At 36.1% G+C, this 17,126-nt stretch overlaps 3 protein-coding genes and 1 pseudogene across 5 annotated transcripts in view; 1 reads left to right on the top strand and 3 right to left on the bottom strand.

The window, feature by feature from the left end:
* The first annotated feature begins 441 nt into the window (after window positions 1-441).
* On the top strand, window positions 442-4,159 carry LOC137741503 (calcineurin B-like protein 3). 2 transcript variants are annotated; one of them, XM_068481208.1, is made up of 10 exons: window positions 442-648; window positions 1,547-1,645; window positions 1,742-1,896; window positions 2,017-2,099; window positions 2,258-2,329; window positions 2,475-2,583; window positions 2,788-2,840; window positions 2,951-3,031; window positions 3,173-3,285; window positions 3,691-4,159. In XM_068481208.1, the coding sequence occupies exons 3-10, from the start codon at window positions 1,773-1,775 to the stop codon at window positions 3,746-3,748; spliced, it is 693 nt and encodes a 230-aa protein (XP_068337309.1). In that variant the 5' UTR covers window positions 442-648; window positions 1,547-1,645; window positions 1,742-1,772; the 3' UTR covers window positions 3,749-4,159. The 2 variants fall into 2 exon arrangements, with proteins under 2 accessions (XP_068337309.1, XP_068337310.1); XM_068481209.1 differs by having other exon boundaries at window positions 448-648; window positions 2,258-2,317.
* A 1,691-nt stretch (window positions 4,160-5,850) lies between these two features.
* LOC137741501 (heat shock protein 90-2) lies at window positions 5,851-8,940 on the bottom strand. The gene is made up of 3 exons (XM_068481204.1): window positions 8,721-8,940; window positions 7,975-8,116; window positions 5,851-7,854 (listed from the first exon to the last, which is right to left on the bottom strand). Exons 1-3 carry the CDS (start codon window positions 8,841-8,843, stop codon window positions 6,020-6,022), a joined length of 2,100 nt encoding a protein of 699 aa, XP_068337305.1. The 5' UTR covers window positions 8,844-8,940; the 3' UTR covers window positions 5,851-6,019.
* A 4,135-nt stretch (window positions 8,941-13,075) lies between these two features.
* On the bottom strand, window positions 13,076-16,569 carry LOC137743220 (DEAD-box ATP-dependent RNA helicase 14-like; annotated as a pseudogene).
* Window positions 16,491-17,126, bottom strand: part of LOC137741502 (DEAD-box ATP-dependent RNA helicase 20-like) — a 29,058-nt gene continuing 28,422 nt past the window's right edge. For both annotated transcript variants that reach the window (XM_068481206.1, XM_068481205.1), the window contains 2 exons: window positions 16,919-17,039; window positions 16,491-16,812 (listed from right to left, as the gene is read on the bottom strand). In XM_068481206.1, the coding sequence (XP_068337307.1) occupies window positions 16,948-17,039 (92 nt within the window). In that variant the 3' untranslated portion in view covers window positions 16,491-16,812; window positions 16,919-16,947. The remainder of the gene's footprint in view (window positions 16,813-16,918; window positions 17,040-17,126) is intronic.

The raw sequence follows: 17,126 nt of genomic DNA, 5'->3' as shown, positions 1-17,126 counted from the left end.
AACTTATGTTATATTTGTAAATAACCCTACTGATTTTTGCTGACTTATGGTACGTTTACATTTTAAAATTATTAAGGAACAAAATATACCAATAATCCAAATGTATCATAAAATCACTTACACCAATATTATAGATAATCAAACATATTTCTAATAAAATTATAAAATAAAAATTAATTAGATTCTTAAAAATAACAAATGGAAAAACGAAACGCCTATCAAAAAGCCACATAAATAAAGTCATTAAATATTCAAAAAGCATGTTATAATAAACAAATAACAGGTGGAAAACTTTGTAAAAGTTGGAATGATTGCCAACCCAAAAAATAACATATCCTTATCTTTTTTTCCAAAAACAATTAAAAACAAAACAAACAAATACCCTCCAATAATTCTCTAGCGGCGGGTGGCAATCTGCCCATCCAACATCAAAACGTCGTCGCTAATGGTTTTCGCATCATAAAACAGTGTTTCTAAACAACTCTAACAACGTCGTGCTCTTCTTCTTTTCTTCTCCTCTCTATTACATTCGTAACTCCTCTTTCGCTACAACCACAGCGAGTTGCACGGAGATCCCAAACCACCGCCTCCTCCGCCGCGAAGCTTGCTCAGCCACCGCGACATCTGCCCCCCCCTCTCTCTCACAAAGTAAAGTTTCCATCTTTCGTCATATAATTCTCCAAATTTCGAATCTTTACTTGTTTTTTCGTTTCTTCGAATCTGTTTTCAATTTTTTTCTCGGATTTTCTCGGGCGCCAAACGGATCGTTGAGCTCCTGCTGTATAAATTTTGAGTCTTCCAATTGCCTTCGGTTGGTTGTGTTGGATCTCGGAATCGGATTCGAGGATTGCGAGCTTATTTTCATGTTTCTGTCCATTGCTGTGAATTTTCTTATTTATCGATGTGTGATTGGTTATGGAAATGAATTGTGGATTTAGGAATCACTTTCCGTGATTTCTAAGCCGAAATTTAGTGCGAAATTTTGCACATTTATTCGTCTCTGCACTCGGATATGTTTTCTTATTGGATTGTTTCTCAGTCGTGTGTTTCGAAAGCAATCGAAATGTTTATGGGGGTATGAATTGAGTGAGCTGAATAAAGATTCATAATTGTAATTTCGTTTTCATGGTCTAAATTGAAAGTTTATTTAATTTTGTGGGTTGTAATCGGTAGAAGAATTTGTGTTTGTTTAGTTCTATTCAAATCCCATTAGATGTTATGACTCCGAAAACGTTGTGGTATTTAGAAATCGAAGATAGTTGTCAGGTATTGTAAATTGTACTCCTAGGATGCCTATGTCATGAAGTTTTTGCTCTTTTTATGATGGAAGGATTCTTTAAAATGTTAAAGGATTTCATTATGATCATTTTTTCGGTTGCCACATGTGATCGGACTGTTCTTCTTGAGTCAGAGAGTTTTCGTTGATCGAGTCATATGCGATTCCTTGTTTAGTAATTGTGTGTTTACCCTTGTTTTTGGGCTTTAGGAGTGGAAAACTTGTTTTTGAAAACGCTTTCTAATCTATCATTCTACTTGTTTGATTCAGCTACTATCACAAGCTTCACAGGAGATATAGCTTTGGCTGCCTCAAGTTTTACGATCTTGGGGTTCGGGCCGTGAGTTAGAAGCAGGAAATGGTTAAAAGGTTTGTTCTGTTATTTACATGCTGTAGAATCCTATCTTTTGTAGAAACACTTAAAGGTAGTCTCATGTTGTGGTTTCATTTTTTCGTGTCAACCAGGTATGGAGTGTTTTGATCTGCGGAAAATATCATGTTGCAGTGTATAGGCGGGTTAAAGCATTTATGTGCTTCCCTACTGAGTTGCTGTGATCTTGACTTGTACAAGCAATCGAGAGGCTTAGAAGACCCTGAAATTCTAGCAAGGGAGACAGTGTGTATGTCAATAAATGAGCAATTTTTAACTTTTAATGCGTCTAAATACCCATTATTTTAGTTCTAGATCTAAACAATCGGTTCTCATTCTACTGCAAATTACTGTTTGTTATTAAATGCAGTCAGCGTGAGTGAAATAGAGGCACTTTACGAGCTATTTAAGAAGATCAGCAGTGCAGTGATTGATGACGGGTTGATTAACAAGGTTTGCATAATCTTTTTGTTCTTTAGCCAATGCTTTTCACGTATGCATTTGGATCAGAATTGTATTTGTGATTTTGCACTTTCTTACAAGTTTACTTTTCTCCATTCCATTCTTTTTTATATCTTTCTCTCAAGTTGTTCTTTTATGCCATTGTGTAGGAGGAATTTCAACTGGCATTATTCAAGACAAACAAGAAAGAGAGTTTGTTTGCTGATCGTGTACGTTTTTCTGTGAGATATTACATCTTCATCATATTTTGTTATTCTTTTCTTTAAATCCATCATCTAAATTTCATCACTTGTGCATCTTAAGGCATTTGTCATGCCTTAAGTGGCTTGGATAAGCCGCTGCTTATTTATTGATTTGTCATTGCAGGTATTTGACTTGTTCGACACAAAGCACAATGGAATACTAGGTTTTGAAGAGTTTGCTCGAGCTCTCTCTGTCTTTCATCCCAACGCCCCTATTGATGACAAGATTGAGTGTACGTTGTCTGTAGTTGACGATTTCTTTCATGCTGTTAGTTATATACTTGTAATATCTCTCAGTTAATGTTTCAACCTGAATTGTAACTCGTGAAATATGATCATGAAATTGAAAGTTAAGTCTTTAATAAATCAATTATGCCTTGTCTTGTATCGTTTTTTATTGTTTTCTCAATACTAAGTTTGAAAATTTCAAATTCCAGTTTCGTTTCAATTATATGATCTCAAGCAGCAAGGCTTCATTGAAAGGCAGGAGGTAATAATTTATTTCCGAGTAAACTGTTGTTATCTCCCACTTTATTTGTTGAGATTCGATCTGCTTCTTTCTAACAGTTCATTTATTCTTATTTGTCTTTCTGTATCTAGGTGAAGCAAATGGTTGTGGCTACTCTTGCAGAATCTGGCATGAATCTTTCGGATGATGTGATAGAGAGTATAATTGATAAGGTGCTTTCTCAACCCAACTTTAGTATTTGATATTTTGGTGTACGATGTTCCTGGATATATTTGTTACGTGGAAGAGTACTTGGTTTGTTACTGAAGTTGATTTGGTTTTTGCTTTTCTTGTTTTGGAACTTTTTGTTTCAGACCTTTGAGGAAGCTGATACAAAACATGATGGGAGGATCGACAAGGAAGAGTGGAGAAGCCTTGTTTTGCGACACCCGTCCCTTCTTAAAAATATGACGCTCCAATACCTCAAGTAAGTTTCAGATATAATACGCATTGCAGTTGTCCCACAAGTCATTGTTCTTACAAATGACCCTACTTTATATGCCTGCTGAGAACAAGATAAAATTTTCCGGCCATACAAAGACAGCTCTTGTGGAAATGATTTTGAAACTCCATGGTCTTGTAAATCAACGTTGTTATGTTCGTGTATGCTTATAGCCACAGGGCTCAAGATATATCCACGATATCTGCTTTGGTTTTGATTTTCCTGTGATGAACAGCCAGCAAACGATCATTGCCAACTAAAAACTTTAAACTGAATACGTTAGAAATCTTTACAAGTACTAAGTTTGAGATTTAATTGAACTCATTGTAGCAGATTCAACTGCGTGTTACCATACACTTCTGACCATCAGGTGTTTTGTGTTCTGAGCAGAGACATCACCACAACATTCCCAAGCTTCGTATTTCACTCACAAGTGGACGACACCTGAAGTCGAAAATTTCCGATTTTAAGCTCCAACAGACGTCATTCTTTGATTCGGTTGTGGTTTGCATGCTTCTGAAGAATGGGAGGGGCTCACTATTGTGTAAAAGGGCCAAGTAGAAAATTTTTACACCGTCATATTTGTCGTTTCTTTTGAAATTTTTTTTTTTGGCTGTGTATTTTATGATCGACGACGACGACTGAAGTTGCCTGTTAAGTATAATGTGGCTTCCGATTTCGGCTTCTTTCGAGACTGAATTTGAATTGTAGAGAGGCACACTAGTATGATTTTGGCACTTAAAAAGATGGAAAAGTGCAAGTTCTTCGCTATCTTGCAATTTGTCATTCATTGGTACTTTGGAAAGTATCTGTCCACTCGATATAATTTGGCCCAATGAAGAATTTCTGCCTTTTTATCTGCTTTTGATGTTGAAAATGCAGTACGACGACAAAGTTGTCACGCTCCGATAAATAAACGAGTGTGACTGTCATGCCGTTAACAACTCAAGTTGCAATTGGTGCCTGATGACAAAGACCACTAGTGGAAAGCAAAGGGCATCTTTACATAACACGAACTCTAAAGACTGCCAAAGCTTCCTTGCACTAATCTACGAGAAAGTGAAATTTAAACTTGATTGCAGAAGAAGAACACTGTTCTATCAATTTGACTACTGCTTGTTCTGAATCTTCGATTTGAACTTAATAAATCAAACTGTTGGTTTTCGTTCTTGGATTTTTTTGGCAAATCGATCAAGAAATCTTACGGGATAATCAAAGTTTGGATTGAAAAAAGTTAACATACTTAGGCTTGAATACACCACCATAAGATTGTTATCTAAATTCATATTCGACACCGATACTTATGTTTGAATATAGACTTAAATATGAAAATACGTTATTTCTTTCGTAAGCAATTATCAATCATGAAATTTGAACTCAACAACATCCTCTAACGAAGGAAAGTTGTCCCATTAATTTAAAAAGACTGGAGTATGATTCTCTCCTCTTTTTTTTTTCTCTTCCCTTCTATTTGAACAGTCACGGTTAAGTTATGTCAACATCTTATGTTAATTTTTTATAGTAAGAGAAACAATATAAGAGAATACGAAATGAGGGAATGGAAGGGAATGAAAAGAGAAAGGGAGAGAATCCTAGTCCAAAATGAAAACGTTGGTAAAACAAAATCTAGTGCTACCCAATTGTCCCCAATCTCTCTTAATGAAAGCGCATCCACCTTCTCGATCCAAGAAACCATATGGTAGCGTCCAAATCAACATTGCTTTTAGTAGGCGAAAACATCATGACAATGTCACCCCGTCTATGCAAGTCCGTCTATAATTTATAGTAATGAATATTCCACTTTAACAAAATTAGAACAATAACACTTTAACAAAAAAATCAATGTCCATTAGTTTTTTAACTGATTAAAATGTGCATCTATGATTATTTTCGTCAACTCCGTCAAAACTTCAGTAAAAAATAAGTCATTGGAAAAAAAAAAAAAAAAAAAAATCATTGCTACAGTTAGGCTAAAGTTGAAAGAACATTTTTCCAATTAGGTTAAAATTTAGAAACTATTACTCTAATTGAATTAAAGTTGAGAAATCACTAATACAAAATTTTTATTTTGTTTTCATATTTGCTTCTTAGTTCAGCTTACGTGTGACTCATTTTAACGCATGTTCTAACAAAGACTGTATTTACACATTTGATAGAGTTAAAAAGACAAATAATCATAGATTTTAATTGAACTTTAACTACTGCTATAATTTCTTCTGATTTGTAAGAGAATATTACTTACAGAAATTAAGAAACCAATAACCCAGATACGCCCATCTTAAAGTACATAAACTTTGAATTAAAATATAAAGAACTTTAATAAAATACTAACAATATTGTTTACTTATAACGAAAAATTATATTTTTTACTTTTTCTTTATACTATTCACTACACATTTATTTGTCTTTTTTTTTTTTTATTAAAATTAAAAATTTTCCATACTTTTTTCCAAAATAAAAAAAATTTAAAAAAAAAAATTTTCCACACCTTTGGTTAATTTTTCTTAAAATATAATATATAAAAAGGACAGAGAGAGCCACAAGAGATAATTGTTCCAAACGCAATTAATAAAAATGGTAATTATAATATCCGATACCAAACAGTAGTAAACCATCCAAAAATACAAAAACTTAGAATTAAAAAGAAAAATAACTACTTAGGGGGGGTGGGGTAAGAAAAACTACTGCTGGCTGGGCGGGGGTTAAATCACTCAGAAACTTAATCGACTTCCTCCATCTTGCTGCCCTCTGCATCAGCATCAGCGTCCTCCAATGGTGGCATCTCTGCGTCGCCCTCGACGGCGTCATCATCAATGCTCAGTCCGAGCTTCAACATCCTGTGGATCCTGTTGCCGAAGGTGTTGGGATCGTCGAGGCTGAACCCGGAGGTGAGAAGAGAAGTCTCAAACAGGAGGAGGACAAGGTCCTTCACCGACTTGTCGTTCTTATCCGCATCTGCCCTCTTCCTGAGCTCCTCCATGATCGGATTCTCGGGGTTGATCTCCATGGTCTTCTTGGAAGACATGTAGCCGGCCATGCTGTTATCCCTCAAAGCCTGCGCCTTCATGATTCTTTCCATGTTGGCAGTCCAGCCATACTCGCCGGTCACCAAACAGCAGGGAGAATCGACCACACGGTCAGACACCACAACCTTCTCAACTCTGTCGCCCAAGACATCCTTGACGACCTTGCAAAGACCCTCGAATTTCTCCTTGAGCTCTTCCTTCTTCTTGGCTTCGTCTTCGCTCTCATCAAGCTTCAGACCTTCCTTGGTGGCTGAGACAAGCTTCTTGCCCTCGAATTCCTTGAGCTGACCAATAGCATACTCATCAATGGCGTCAACCATGAAGAGAACCTCGTAACCCTTCTTCTTCAGCTTCTCAAGGAATGGAGAGTTCTCAACAGCCTTCTTGCTCTCACCAGTGATGTAGTAGATGTCTTGCTGGCCCTCCTTCATCCTTGTCACGTAGTCCTTAAGGCTGGTCATCTCATCACCGCTCTTGGTGGAGTGGTATCTCAGCAACTCAGCGAGCTTAGTCTTGTTCTGGGAGTCCTCATGGATTCCGAGCTTGAGGTTCTTGGAGAAGGACTCGTAGAACTTGTTGTAGTCCTCCTTGTTCTCAGCAATTTCCTGGAACATCTCAATGCACTTCTTAACCAAGTTCTTGCGGATGACCTTCAAGATCTTGTTCTGCTGCAACATTTCTCTTGAGATGTTAAGGGGGAGATCCTCGGAGTCGACAATACCCTTAACAAAGCCAAGGTATTCTGGGATCAACTCCTCACAGTTGTCCATGATAAAGACACGGCGGACATACAGCTTGATGTTGTTGGGCTTCTTCTTGGTGTCAAACAGATCGAATGGAGCCCTCTTCGGGACGAAGAGGACAGCCTTGAACTCAAGCTGACCCTCAACCGAAAAGTGCTTCACAGAAAGGTGCTCCTCCCAGTCATTGGTGAGACTCTTGTAAAAAGCAGAGTACTCTTCCTTGGTGATCTCCTCTGGCTTCCTCATCCAGATAGGCTTCTGCTTGTTAACCAAAGACCATTCATGGGAAATCTCCTGGATCTTCTTCTTTTTCTTCTCTTCCTTCTCCTTCTCCTCGTCAACTTCCTCAACCTTTCCCTCCTCTTCCTTCTTTTCTTCCTCATCCTCGTCGTCAGAAATCTCCTTCTCGGTGGTTTTCTCAATCCACAGAGAGATTGGGTAGCTGATGAACTCAGAGTGCTTCTTGATCAAATCCTTGAGGCGGCGCTCCTCAAGGTACTCAAGCTGGTCCTCCTTAAGGTACAGGGTGATCTTTGTACCCCTGCCAAGAACCTCACCAGTCGTGTCTCTGGTCACAGTGAATGAGCCTCCAGCCTGAGACTCCCACACGTACTGCTCATCGTCATTGTGCTTGGTGGTAACAATGACCTTATCGGCAACAAGGTATGCAGAGTAGAACCCAACACCGAACTGACCAATCATGCTAACATCAGCACCAGCAGCCAAGGCTTCCATGAACTCCTTGGTGCCAGACCTAGCAATGGTACCGAGGTTGTTCACCAAATCTGACATCACAAATCAAGATTAAAAGCATAAGCATAAATCCCATTTGGATTAGCATCAAATAAACGAACCATAAATCAAACAACATCAAATAACAAATTAAATAGTGAACACCAACGTACCAGCTTTGGTCATCCCAATACCACTGTCGATAATGGTCAATGTGTTGCTGGCTTTGTCAGGGATGATATGGATGAAGAGCTCTGGCTGGCCATCGAGCTTGCTCTTGTCGGTCAAGCTCTCAAATCTGATCTTATCAAGAGCCTGTATACATAACATAAACAAACAAGTAAAAACAGTGCCAATTTCATCTATCTCAACAAAAGAACTCACATTAAGGCAAATACAAAAAAATATTTAACTACACAATTTCCACACCTTTAAAAACCAAGATCACCATTTGTATAAATTACGAAAACAGTTTCAAAAACATACCAAGATTAAAGGCGAATCCTTCATACAGCGATATTAAATTTTTATACCCAATTGAACTTAATAACTGGCTTTAAGGATGAACAACATAATCCAGAATATATCAAAATCCTAACATAAATCGAAACCCGGAAACCCTTGATCACATATTTCACAGTATTGTCAGGCCATAACAAGATAACTAACCCAAAACTCTTTCTACAGTAATAAAAAAGTTCAGATAAACAGAACAAAATCGAAGATTACCTAACAAAGCTACAAACTTTAGCATCGAAATTAACATGTTCAGATCTCTAATCTAACCTAAACAGAATCAATCGCAGAATCCAAACGCCCCAATTCCAAATGCAAACATACAACACAACGATTCATACAAGAAACCCCAAAAACACCAAAACTGAAAGCAAATAGAACAGCAAAAGGATCGAAGACTCACATCAGAGGCATTGCTGATGAGCTCACGGAGAAAGATCTCCTTGTTGCTGTAGAAGGTGTTGATGATCAAACTCAGAAGCTGGTTGATCTCGGCCTGGAAGGCAAACGTCTCAGCCTCCGCCATTGATCTCACGTACAAGGATTTTCTGAAGATCTAGGGTTTTGGAGACGACGTCGTAAAGAGAAAGGGGGAGCGTAGGAGAGAGTGGTTCCTGGAGTGAGGGAGGCGTGGGATTATATAGGAGACTTGACTAGGGTTTCTAGATCCTTCGATTGCTATTTTTCGCCAATTAATTGGATCTTATTTTTTGATAGGAATTTTCGGGGTCCGGTTCGCGTACGGGTTGGGAATTCCTGTTCCGTTAGACCTGGGCTGTTGCAGTGCCACGTGTCGGGTCTAGACTGTTCGAATTTGAGGGGTTTGGCTTTTTGTGTTGAAAAGTTGCCCCAATAAGAGAATCAAAGAGGAAAAAGGGGAGTTTGAATCCGAAACTTGCCAAGAAGTTCACGTTTGAATGATTCTTCTTCTTTTACTTTTTGAAAAACGATAGCCTTAGTGACGAAGAAATTTCGACTAGAATACAAATTTTTGGTAGAGTATGTCCTTTATAACGAGAGATTTTTAGGTGTATATAGAATATAGACACATACGTTATATGTTATTATACAAGTTGAGAACACTTAAAAAATAATTCTCATCACTGGTATATAATATATGACGTAAAATCCTATATTCCTAGTACATTGAAAAACTTATCCTTTATAACATAAGTTCCTCAAATTATATAACCTTAACTTAGCGAGGTGACGAACCGCTCCCTTAAAATTATGCGAAATATACAAAATACTATACTCTTGTGACTCAGAAGTAAACTCCTTAATATCAAAGCCGGTCTTGTTGGTGTGTAAAGGGTGCCACCCAAAATTTCTTTACATGTACACATATACATATAAATATATTAAATAAGGGGATTGTGCTTTGGGCTTCCTACCATTTCACCTAAGAGCGGGGTTCGATCCCTATGGTTTTGCTTTGGAATTTCTAATTTTTGCATATTATAAACTTATTGAGCAGATAAATTTACACAAAAACATTCAACTTGTTTCGAACTCAAGACTTTTTGAAGATAAAAAACACTCCAATAAAACAAACTTATTTTTGGTTCACTAATTTGTAATATTTCAATTCAATTTTAAGAAATAATATTAAAAAAAAATACACTGTTAGAAAATGAAGAGCCACCGTCTAAATTTTGCACATGATCCCTAAATTCTCGAGGCCTGCCCTGGTCGTTTGTACCTCCATTGCAGGCAGCCACAGCCTCTTAAGAGTCAGACTCCATCTGTAACAGATTGCATCCAACCATCTATGCCAGTTGCAAACCTGCTCGAATTGCAAGCAGCTCCACATGTAATACAGATGAAATCCCCGTTTTTTCTTTTTTTTCTTTTTTTTTTCTTTTTTTTTTCTTCTTTTATAAGAAAAGGATTTGGTAATTTCCAAGTACTTATAATACCTAGACACAAAGATTGCAACCTTTTTTTCATAAGAATTTGTAGTTTAAGTAGTTAACAACATTTATTAGTCTCATAGTCAAATATTTAATAAATAAAAACCTTCTAACACTATCTAGTTAAAAAAACAATTAATATGAAAGACTTGGTTGAATGATATTTTCAAAATCTAATCAATCAAGAAAATCTAATGTACATTCATTGGTTGAAGGTTACAAAATTGTGAAATCCCAAGTTTCTTTTATACAAATCTATCATTTGACCCAAAAAAAAAAAAAAGAAAAATCTTTTTTACGTTATTTGATTTAGTTCTTTCATGAAATACGCAATTTTCCAATCTTACTTTACGTTATACTCAAACTCATTACATTTGTGATAGTGAAAATATAATTTCTTTTTATAAATAGAGAGAATGACATCTTCGTACTTGAATTTCCGACATTAACAAAGAAAATACCACTAAATCAAAACATTAATTTGTATTTTATCATTCAATTTCATTTCATATCAATCAACATTAGATCTTAAAGTATGGTTAATTTTCTTCTTTTTGAAATTAATGGTTGATCTTTTTCACAGATATAATTATTTTCTTTTTCGCATTGACTTAGCGTTCGTTTGGAAATAGCTAAAAGCTCTTTTGTTGTTAAAATTTTTGTAACCAAGTCTTAGTAAAATGACAAATGAATCTTTAAAAAAAGCCTTTTATTGTTTTATGCAAGAAGCATATAACTATTATTTCTTGTAGGAAGTACTTTAAACGCTTTTGAAATCCAAAAACATTTACTTTAAAAATGCTTTAACTCATTTTAAAAATATTTCAAACAAAACTTAACACTATACCTACTTTTTTGTATGGCTCCAAAAGAACGGTCCATATGGCCGGTGTTACATGGACATTGACACTCAGTAGGAAAATTCTCCATGCCTTCTCAAGCTCCCCACATTTCATCCGTTATCTCCAAGTTCTTCAACTTCCATTTGCCAATGGAAGCTCTCTCATTGCAAACCCTACTCCAGCTCCTCCATTCTTCTCACAGAACAATTCCAAGGTAAAAGTTTCTGCATCTTGACATATATATTTGGTTTCTCGGGAGAAACTTACCTACACAGGAATGTCAATATGATATAATATGCTAAAATGGTAATATATCAAATCATTTTGGTATTGTCGTGCGTTTCAATTTCTTTCACTTGACTATGCGTGATGGACTCGGAATACTTCTGCAGTGACCTCCTCTTTGAAGATGATAGTGACTAAATTTATGTGATCTTTCCCACTTTACTGAATCTAAAAGGAAGTTCCTTTTCAGTCTTCACTGTTATAATAGTTCCAGATTGCAGTGACCAAATTTTATGTCATCTGGCAATTGATATTTTGGTTTAAATTTTGAGGGAGTTGGTTGATCATGTTGTTGTTGCTTAAACCAGTTATGTTGAGAAAGATCAATCTAAAATTAACGTGGCCAGGACCTTGCATGAACGATTTCACTCACCTCCGGCGAAAACATTGCCAAGAAGGCTGTTTTTGCAGTTCATGGGATTGTGCCCAGTTCTAGCACATCTCGTTTTTGCGGCACCAATGCCAGAGATAAAAGAGCCTGAAATCATTCGACAAAATTTTGTATGTCGGTCTTTGTTTGTTTCCATTTTGTGTTTTCGATTTCTACATGAAATTTAGGTCATAATTTGGGATGCAACGGTTATGTTGAGCTTCTTATATTGGAAAATTATATGAGTCTCATATATGATTTTTGTTTGGAAATTGAAGCATTCAGGACCGTAAAGCTTCCCAGCGGTGTCAGGATTCAACGTACAGATTGTGCAGATTAATTCATGCGACTCCAAATGATATCCGCTCGAGAATGGTTTTGGGGGCATTTGAGCTCTGAATGTTGAAAATCGGTGCATCAGCATTCCCTTTGTATAAAATGTCATATATATGTATATTCAATTGAGATGTATGTTTGTTACATTATATAACAAGTTAACTTGTTTAATACAAGAAAAAATAAAAATTATGTACCCGGAAACCGAGTGTCATCGAAAGTCCCGATGGAGTTTGAAACGTCATCGTTTTGAATTACAACATATGGCCCTCCTTAATATTAGGTGCAGAAATCTCTATATTTGCCCCTATTTTTAATTAATAGATGCAAATGTTTCGGCCTCTACTTGTTCGTTTTGTGGTTATACCAATATTAATCTCTGAATTTTTTATTTTTAACAAAGACTCGACGTGATGGGATGGAGTAGTCGAGGTGGCAGAGAGAGGCATAGGCGCGTTGGAGCGTCTTCAGGTTCAAGACGGTTGTGAAGAATCTTGATTAACTTTGACTTGCAGGATTCTAAGGGACACTAGTGACTTGTTCACTGAATCGCAATTAAAATTGGAATAATTTGAATTAATGAGGAGTTGGAATGAAGAAGAGTCAGAACTAGATTCATGTTGAAGTTTATTAAAACTTTATGGAATCGAAGTAAGATTGGTATAGATTCCATATAAACGATTTACTAATTCATTAGAATCGAAATGAAAATGAGTATAAGTACTAAAATGCCTTATAGTTAAAATAAATTTATTTTATATATAATTTTTTGGTTAAATTCTATATACTAACTAATATGAAAAAAAAAATGTTACATAATTTACGGTCTCCAAATCAAGCCTAATCAATCTCCACATTCATGTTAGGGTTGCCCTAGCCTGCAGTAGCCACACCCCGGCCGGCTCCTTCCATATTCTCTTAACCATTGCAATAACAGTTGCCTGCAAACCATTAAATTTATGATATATATACACACACACACACACATCAGTTCATATAGACTAGTGCCCCATCATTCATCGTCGTCTTCATCGTCCTCGTCGTCCTCGTTGTTTTCATCGTCTTCATCGTCTTCTCGCCAGATACTATAGACTGACAAATGAAATGCATGATAGTTAAGAATCCCAAACATCACTAATTTGAAAGTTCTCTGAATTTTAAGTGCTTCAGATAATTGATACTTACTTGGATATTCGAATCCCTCTCTAGTGTCATGCATTGTTGACAAACGGCCATCAGAATTGACCAGACCAAACAACATCGTTTCCTTTTTGTCAGTCGCCTCAACTACTATTGCTTGGTAAAGCTTCTTTTCGTAAGTCGTGGGGTCAGCTGCCTCAAAAGTTAGATAAGCCATTCTAGCAAAACAAACACAAGGTAGTGAATTGGTATGCCTCCACCACTCTCACAAAATGCGCTTGGAGCCCCTAAACAAGAAAGCCATGCAGAGTATTATATTAAAACAAGTGCGCTATTAAAGATTACTCCTAAACCAGAACATGCTAACGTAAGAAATACTGCAGCAGCCATTACAAATTCAGATCCGAACCTTTACTTCTCTGATTTCCTCCAGGGCGTAACGGGCATGTATTTCAGGCCTGGGAGAAGGCAGATACATTGGAGAGAAATGATCAGGTCCAGTCTGTTTAAATAAAGGCAAGCGGAACAAAGTTAGCAACATATAGACCTTATTTTATGGTCTTATATGCAAATGCACAGTTAAATAATAAGCTGCAGCCAAGTAGCGCGCACACATATTCACATATACCATTTTGTTGTTAGGCACCCAGCGCCGCAACGGAGGTACGTAGGCTCCTGGAAGATATCAGTTCACACTCCATAAAATAAAAGGAAAGTTAATGAAAATAGTTTGAAAACTTTAAGTTTTAACGATAAAGACAAAATAAAAGATAAAGTAAATAATATCAGGATTGACTTTTTAATGTAAAAATAAATTTTTTCGTTAAATGAGTTTTTCCGTTAAAGTGTCCAAAAATAAATAAATTCCAAAAGTACTAAATCTTGATAATATGTTTCGCCATCAATCATATACCCAAATAAATAAATAATCCGAAGTCAAAGATTAAACATATGTTTGCATCATACCCGAATTATAAACCACCGAAAGAAAAAAAAAAGAACCAACGTCAATATTTGGAGTAGAGCAGCTAGTCAAGTTAGGCTTAAATGACGAATGGCGGCAAGAGAAGTGTCAGATCAAAGCTCCCAAAATTTATTTAGTACCCCAAGAAATCACATGAAAGCATGTAGTATACAGGGTGTAGGTAGGACAGGATGGTAATGGGGTGGATCGGTTCTGACGTGTCATCCTTATACCCGAATCCGTTTATTTTCTCCGAATCCAAAATCGTAGAATCCTTGAATGGGTTTTTGCGTAACCCAACCTATCAGATAAAGGATTTCTCATTGGGTAACAGTTATTTTTATATTTATTTATATACTAATTAGATAGTGGATTTTAAATAAAAATGAGATTAAATAGACTCCTACTACTAATTCAATTGATATAAGAGAGTTTTAACGAAAAGTCCACGGTACTGTTCACTTTAATGAAAAACCACATTTTTACACTAAAAAATCAATCCTGATACTATTCACTTTACCCTTTATTTTGTCCTTATCATTAAAATTCAAAGTTTTCAAAGCGTTTTCATTAGTTTTCCTTTGATATAATGCATATAACAAATATTATTAAATATTTATACTACTAATAATTGATAAGCATATAATTTATACTATTAATGGTATAATGCATATAATTACCAGCGGACTTTCAAATTTAATAATGCATGATTATTGATAACCAATTCTCCATATAATAACATTCTTTTATTAAAACATGAAAACGGTTTCATTTTGGTTGTGGGTTCTAGGCGGATACCACAGTAACCATAACTAAACCTGAAACCGAATAATTTACCCAACGCTGACCTGGATATGTTACATCACGCCCCAGTTGTTCCAATTCAGAACTAACATTCTGTCCAGCTTTCTTGAGTAAGATGGTAAGTTCCTTTGCGCATCCAGCATTAGCAGTTGTAAAGAATGTGTATGCTGTTCCCTTTCTGCAGCACTTCCAAAACGGTCAATGTGGTAAACATAATCATCAAGGGATCCTGGAAAGTCGTAATTGATAACATATTTCACATCCTTTAGATCTGCAAATTAAGCATAAAAAGGATGATTAGAAACAAGGCTTCTGGCCATTTCACAGGATAAATGCATTCAACAAAAATTTGCCAGGCAACCCCCACAGTAAACAAACCCTAGGTTACTAACACGACATGATTTTGGAAAGGGGGATGTCGACTAGTAAATCAAATAAAGCCTTCAACTGTGACAAGATTGAAGAACGTAAATTTCTTTCTAAATAAAATTATAAAAGTAATGTGACGAGATTGAAGAACGTAAATTTCTTTCTAAATAAAATTATAAAAGTAATAATAGATGCAACTGTTGAGGCACAACCAAAAAAGTGTTCATTTCGAGTCTTTACAAACTAAGAGAAATTCTATTGATACCTAGAACACTAGTGGCTACATCTGTTGCAATGATTATGGGGATCTTGCCAGCTTGAAACTCAGAGGCAATACCGACCCTTTCCGTTTGACTTTTGTTTTCATGAAACGAGACCGCGTGCTGACCGTCCGTGCAAAGCTGCAGGGCGATCTGATCATGTGATTCACATCCTTTCTTTGTATCCATGAATATCATTATTCTGCTGCTATCCAATATACCATCTAGCAGCGCAACCAACCTGAAAATTTGGAAATAATCAGATATGTATATAACCTCAAACAAACTGCACGGGGTCAACCATTAGAATGTCCCCTACTTGTTATATTTCTGATCCTTAGTAAGGACGTAAACAATTTGGTCCACCAGAGGTTTAAATTTATTCACATTTTCTACATCACTACATTTTATGGCTTCGTCACCTTTCAGGTGTCAGATAGCTCAGCTCGATTCGGAATCCTAATAGACATTCTGGATCGAGGTATGTCAATAACTATACGAAGGACAATATTATTATATTATTGATTTTTAAGTAATTATTATATTATAAAAATATTATCTGAATTTGTTTAAATTTCATAATGGGATATTAAATGTATAAATGCAGGAGTTAATTTTCTTAAATGATTTTAGGGACTTCAATCAAACTATTTAAACAAATTCATTTTAACAATAAGGTCAGCTAGAGACCGGAACTAAAATGATCCCTTTAGAAATAAGTGAAGGGTATAATAGGGAAAAAAAAATCCATTCCGATTCTCCAAAAAACCAAGAATTTAAATACCAGCTAAACATAGGAACTCCAATTCCTCCAAATTATGGAGACGAATTCTAAAATTCGAGTGAGTCCCGTCAACTTTTTGATTCTCAATGTTCGTTAGACATGGACGTATTCCAAATCAGAACTAATTCTGCATTTTGATTCGGATTACCTTTGTGCAAACGCGACATAGCAAATGACGCAACCATTGACACCCAGTTTTGATATCAACGTCGAAATTAGTTAGCTTAGGTCTACTGAAGTATAATACATAGTCATTGGGTTTTCCAACTCTCATATCCAAACACAACCACATATTACGTAATTTACGGTCTCCAAAACAAGCCTAATCAATATCTACAGTCATGTTAGATTGCCCTAGCCTGCAGTAGCCCCGCCCCGGCCGGCTTCTTCCATTCTCTTAAATTCTTAATCATTGCAATAACAGTTGCCTGCAAATCATTATATTTATGATATACATCAGTGCAGATAATATTCTCTTCTTTATTATAAAGTTTCAAAAATAAAATCGCAAACATAATAAAACATCAAATTTACCGCTTATTGTCAATGTGACTCGTGCCCCATCATTCATCATCGTCTTCATCGTCTTCATCGTCATCTTCCTCTACTTCATCGTCCTCATCGTCCTCATCGTCTTCTCGCCAGATACTATAGACTGACAAATGAAATGCATGATAATTAATTAAGAACCCCAGATATCACTAATTTGAAAGTTCTCTAAATTTTAAGCGCTTCAGGCAGC

This window comes from Pyrus communis, chromosome 8, assembly GCF_963583255.1.
Source record: "Pyrus communis chromosome 8, drPyrComm1.1, whole genome shotgun sequence".
Classification (NCBI taxonomy): Eukaryota; Viridiplantae; Streptophyta; class Magnoliopsida; order Rosales; family Rosaceae; genus Pyrus; species Pyrus communis.
Note: the sequence above shows the minus strand (reverse complement) of the source record. Positions and strands in the feature narration are given on the sequence as shown.

Coding starts and splice junctions, on each gene's coding strand:
- LOC137741503 (XM_068481208.1), top strand. CDS start 1,773: ATGTTGCAGTGTATAGGCGGGTTAAAGCATTTATGTGCTTCCCTACTG. Junction 2,100..2,257: donor ATGACGGGTTGATTAACAAG/GTTTGCATAATC, acceptor GCCATTGTGTAG/GAGGAATTTCAACTGGCATT. Junction 2,584..2,787: donor TATTGATGACAAGATTGAGT/GTACGTTGTCTG, acceptor TTCAAATTCCAG/TTTCGTTTCAATTATATGAT.
- LOC137741501 (XM_068481204.1), bottom strand. CDS start 8,843: ATGGCGGAGGCTGAGACGTTTGCCTTCCAGGCCGAGATCAACCAGCTT. Junction 8,117..8,720: donor TCATCAGCAATGCCTCTGAT/GTGAGTCTTCGA, acceptor TTATGTATACAG/GCTCTTGATAAGATCAGATT. Junction 7,855..7,974: donor TATTGGGATGACCAAAGCTG/GTACGTTGGTGT, acceptor TTGTGATGTCAG/ATTTGGTGAACAACCTCGGT.